The 5067-nt window shown below is 48.3% G+C and overlaps 1 protein-coding gene across 1 annotated transcript in view; it reads left to right on the top strand.

Annotated features, from left to right (window-relative positions):
- Window positions 1–644: 644 nt before the first annotated feature.
- The window catches only part of LOC115944613 (pyruvate dehydrogenase phosphatase regulatory subunit, mitochondrial-like), a 5106-nt gene continuing 683 nt past the window's right edge, over window positions 645–5067 (top strand). Inside the window, exons 1-6 of the mRNA XM_081807869.1 lie at window positions 645–991; window positions 1088–1251; window positions 1920–2041; window positions 2996–3113; window positions 3824–3973; window positions 5042–5065. Of these exons, the coding sequence (XP_081663995.1) occupies window positions 1176–1251; window positions 1920–2041; window positions 2996–3113; window positions 3824–3973; window positions 5042–5065 (490 nt within the window). The 5' untranslated portion in view covers window positions 645–991; window positions 1088–1175. The remainder of the gene's footprint in view (window positions 992–1087; window positions 1252–1919; window positions 2042–2995; window positions 3114–3823; window positions 3974–5041; window positions 5066–5067) is intronic.

The raw sequence follows: 5067 nt of genomic DNA on the forward strand, positions 1-5067 counted from the left end.
TGGCCACGATCACTGCACTGGCCTGGTCTGTCTACAGTTTTTAAAAACCAGTCTCTGAAATTTCAGTTCTCCAAACGGAGACATTCTTGTCATGTCAGGGAACGGCATATTTACCTGATGATTTCAGAAGAGATGAGAAAAACATTTAAGTGACCCTCCTGTGCTGCCTTTTAAAAAAGATACCCTGATTGATTCAGCTTTTTCATTATCAGAACTGAGAGTCACTGCATGTTAGGAAGATTGTCATTGACCCAAGCATGATCAAGGTTGTGTCAGGTATGTTGATTGCAAAGAGCAGGAGTCGCCTCCGGCCATCTGGGGCAAAAAGGAGTTTGTTGGAAGGCTTTCGGAGCCAGTCGAGTTGGCAGGAGGCTGCCAGCTGGAGGAGGCAGCGTGGAGGCCGGACCGGGGGGACCCACAGCAGGCAGCCCCTCGGGAAATGGCCCATCTGGCCAGGACGCCGCTGCTCCTGAGATGATCGGCCTCCAGCCGTTCACCTGCTTGCTCCAGACCCGGTATTCCGGGAGGGTCTGATTGGCTGAGCTTCGGCCACATGCCCCCTGGCTCTGCCGGGGAGGTGGGGGGGGTCCAGCCCCGCACCGATGTTGTGAGTGGCCTGCATCGGGGGTCACACTTCCACCAAAACCATGGGGAGGAAGATGGGTTTTGGGGTACATTCCCTTCCAAAAGGCTTTGTAGCAACAGTATCTCTCGTGTTTATTTTAAGAGTGATTATTTAAGATGTACGTGAAAGTCCCACTCGATCCTCCCCAAATCCTAGCTGAGGATGTCTGGATGGTGGCAGTGCCAGGACTCCTCACCGCTCTTCGAACTTGTAGTCTAGTGGGCTCGCCCGCCTGGCCCCGCAGGAGGCCTGGGCTGCTCAGTCTGGGCTGGTTTTCCTTACAGGTTACATAAGGACAGGCTCGGTCTTTCTGGCCCAAACTCAGGACCGGCTGATCTCCCTGAAGCGCATCAACTCAAGACTGAAGTACGTATGAGGCTAGAAGCCTGTCCCGATGCTCCTGTCAGACTGATGTCTGCCAGAGGGCCATGCATGTCATTGTCCCCTTGTGTTCTGCGGCAGCGTCATAGGTATCCCTTCTGAGATCATCTCCCCCAAGAAAGTCGCCGAACTTCACCCTCTCCTCAACGTGCACGACCTGGTGGGGGCCATGCATGTTCCCGAGGATGCCGTAGTGTCCTCTGCTGACGTGGCTCTTGCCCTGGCAAGTGCTGCCTCCCAAAATGGTAAGCAGGTTTCTGGGTGAAGAAGGAAGAGGTTACGGAAGAAGCTGTCGCAGCTGGCAGCGACGCCAGCTCGGCTTCCATTGTTGAACGCCGGCTCTTAGAATGTTTGTTTGAATATACCCTTTGTTAATAAATGTGTTTCCTCAGGGCCACATTTCCCTTATTAAAGTTCTAAGGAACTGCTTTTAGTACTGACCAGTGCACTTCAAGCTTAAGGGAATCCCCCCCCGCTCCCCCCCAGCCCAACATGAGAAGCTCCAAGGTCAGAAGACACAGCATGGACTGAATCCACGGCTGGTCATGTCCTGGGGTTGGAATGAATGAGGGGAAGACTAACCAGTGTCCAAGGTGCTCTGTACTTTGGATGAACTGATTCCCGGTGTGGGTGGTTTAGGGTTTAAGATGCCTTATTTGAACTTTTTCTCCCCTGCCCGTTTTATGATTCCTGGAATTGAGTTCTGTACTAAAGTTGTCTGCTGTTTTCAGTCTTGGAATAGGCCCATTGACACAGTCTTAGGATGTGGTTCCTGGGAGTTTTTGTTTTTTTTTAAATAAAACACTGACTTGGCTTTTTCAGCATTTCTCGGGGGTTGAGAATCTGCTGCAGAGGCCTTAATTCTGGGCCATCAGAGGATGGATTCACCAACTCTTTCTTTACCTTGGAACAGGTGTTCAGATCTATGACCGGACCAGCATTCTTCATGTAATGGTCAAGAAAGGTCAAGTTACTGGTGTGGAGACAGATAAAGGACAGATCGAGTGCCAGTATTTTGTCAACTGTGCTGGTCAGGTAGGTTAGCCACAGTACTGGGTCACTGATTTTATCACTTCACTTTTACCTCTGGCATTTTAGGTATGGAGATGTAAGGTTAATACTGTGATGAATTAAGCAGACGTCAGGGACCACCTTTTCCTTCTTTGGACTAAAAACTCAGAATTCTTGTATTCTAAAGATTTTTTTTTTATTTTATTTATTTGAGAGAGAGAATGAGAGACAGAGAGCATGAGAGGGAGGAGGGTCAGAGGGAGAAGCAGACTCCCTGCCGAACAGGGAGCCCGATGCCGGACTCGATCCCGGGACTCCAGGATCATGACCTGAGCCGAAGGCAGTCGCTTAACCAACTGAGCCACCCAGGTGCCCAGAATTCTTGTATTCTAAATCAGAGGCCTGTAGCTAGTCCTCAGAGAGGAGCACCAGTGATGACATTTTCCTTCCTCCACCCTGGGTTAAAGGGTGCCAGGAAGTCTGTGAAATGGTCGGGCACTGACAGAAATCCTTGGCGTTGGGTCTCCTCTGGTGTTTCATTTCATCCTGCAGCCTAGCAAATAAAGCATGGGGCTCTTTTTTTGTGTCAGCAGTGTGAATTCAGTTAGGAACACTAAGCTGCTTCTCCTGACCTAGGGGTACTTTTTGCCTTGCAGACGTCACATATGACGGGATCTGGGGTTTGTAGTCGAGGCCAGGCGTTTTGTTAACAGGGCATCACTTGCCCCCCAGTGAGCTCCTTTTATTGGTTGCTGAATCTCTTGTTCTTTGGTCTAAGAATAATTGTTATGGTTTAAAAAGGACCGTGTTGCTCCCCATCCACATAACTAAAGCAGTCTGAACCTTGGCTTCCCATGCCTCACGTTGGGGCAAGAGCACACACAGGCCACTTGCAGTTAAACTCCTGCAAGCGGCTGAATATGCTCATTTGTCTTTCTCTTCCTCTTCGCACCCACGGATCAATCTGTCTGTTTGTAGTGGGCATACGAGCTGGGTCTGTCTAACGAGGAGCCGATTAGTATCCCGTTACACGCCTGCGAACACTTCTACGTTCTGACTCGCCCCTTGGAGACCCCTCTGCGGAGCAACACACCGAGTGAGGACTTACACTTTGTTTTTAATCTTGTTTCCTTGCCACTGTCCTGTCCCTGAAAAGGAAGACTTTCTGCTCAGGATAGACTGTGTTCGAAAGAGTCTTGTCTCTTCTGGAGCGTGTTACGGGGAGGCCGACCCAGTTCTACCTTTTCTCTAAGAACTCTTTATGAAAGGATGGACAAAACAGACATTCCACTGAAGCAATTTTTTGGTTTGTTTTGTAAGCTAATTGCAGTCCCACACAGAGGTCCAAATTGAGAATTTGGAATGTAACCTGGAGTTTTTGACTTGAATGGCATACGTTGCAGACAGGTTCTAGGTAAGCTACAATCAGGTTGCTCCACGACCCTGAGTGCCACAGGAGAGGGCTTGACATCTCCTGGAAGGTCTCAACCCCTAGAATGGGCTCGTGGTCCCCCGTTTCTGCTAGGCTTTCATGTGGTGCTGCGGCAGTTCCGTAGTTTGGTTACGAGCACCAGTCAGAGCTTCTAGGTAGCTGATCAGGGAAACAGGGTCCCCTGTAAATCTGAGGGGGCAGATCCCCCACCCCCACAACCTCGAAAGGTCTGCGTTCACTGGATGCTTTTTTGCTAATAAAGCCAATAATGGGTGTCTTTGTTCTGCTTTTTCTGTCCATTTAGAAAACTGGCCTACCTCTAAACCTTGCTTTTCTCTTCTGTCCCCCACTCCCTTGTTGTTTCTCTTCCTTAGCTATTGTGGATGCTGATGGAAGAATTTATATCCGGAACTGGCAGGGTGGCATCTTGTTTGGGGGCTTTGAGAAGAACCCGAAGCCAATCTTCACTGAGGGCAAGAACCAGCTGGAGATTCAGAATCTGCAGGAAGACTGGGATCACTTTGGTGTGCGAGCTAGAGGATAACTATAACGTCCTGTGTTTGTCTAAGATGCTATCTTTTTTGAAGCATTTTCAAGGAGTTCCTTCTTTGATCTTTTTAACGGCCCCATGAGGCGCTTACAGAGGGCAGCCTGCAGAGTTTGCCTAAGGCTGCAGTTATGGGTAGCAGATTCTGGGGACGAAGATCTTGGTTAAGGGACTTCTGGCGTATTATCTAAAACCACTGCTGAAATTTTAGGCTAGGAGGAAACCTTTTTGTAGGACAGCATGTAAGATTGAAGAAATTTTTAGAAAGCAGAATTGTTTTGTTAATACGGTCTTTTAGTTGGTTTTTGTTTTTATTGAAGAATTGACCTATGATACTGTATTAGTTTTAGGTGTATATCATAGTGATTAGGTATTTATATGCTACTTGATTTTGTAATTTATTTTTATTTCCTGGATAGTTAATATAGTCCCAGGGTCCAGATTCCAAAGATATGAAGGGGTCTATAATGAAGAGTTTCCCCTCCCACCCTTAATGGGCGTTTTTTAAAAGTAAACTTTTTATTGTGGGAGATTTCAGACACTTAAAAGTAGAGAGAAGAGTATACAGAACCCTCTGTGTACCCACCAGCCAGCTTCAGTCTGGTTTCATCTGTTGCCAGTGTCCCTGTGGAAAAATTCCCAGATGACAGGCTGACTTTCAAACAGGCTGGGGACCTGTCTTTCGCAGCTGTTCCAACTTAGGAAATCCTTGCTTTGATTGCATGTCTCCTCGGGTACCGCCGAAGAGCTTTTCCCCAAGTACTGATCCCTTGGAAATCTTACCTGTCCTCCCGTGTGTTGTGTGCGCTTCCACAGCTCCTGGTCTTTCTGAAGAGTGTCTTTTTTCTCTGTCTTTATGCCAAGCACTTCGTAGGTTTGTCCCTTAATTCCAGCATGGTTTCTGCTCAGGGCCCGTTTGGCTCATCTGAGAAAGCCTCTTCCAAGAGATTTTCTGAGAGGAGAGGGAGTCGGGAAACACAAGGAGCGGATGAGTTTGAATTCCCTAAAGCTGAGGCCTGTGTTTGGCTTTGTTTTTATGGCTCAGAGCCCCTGCTCAGTTCTCTCCTGCGT

Source organism: Leptonychotes weddellii, chromosome 16 (genome assembly GCF_054177405.1).
Source record: "Leptonychotes weddellii isolate Sample4059 chromosome 16, ASM5417740v2, whole genome shotgun sequence".
In the NCBI taxonomy this organism is placed as follows: Eukaryota; Metazoa; Chordata; class Mammalia; order Carnivora; family Phocidae; genus Leptonychotes; species Leptonychotes weddellii.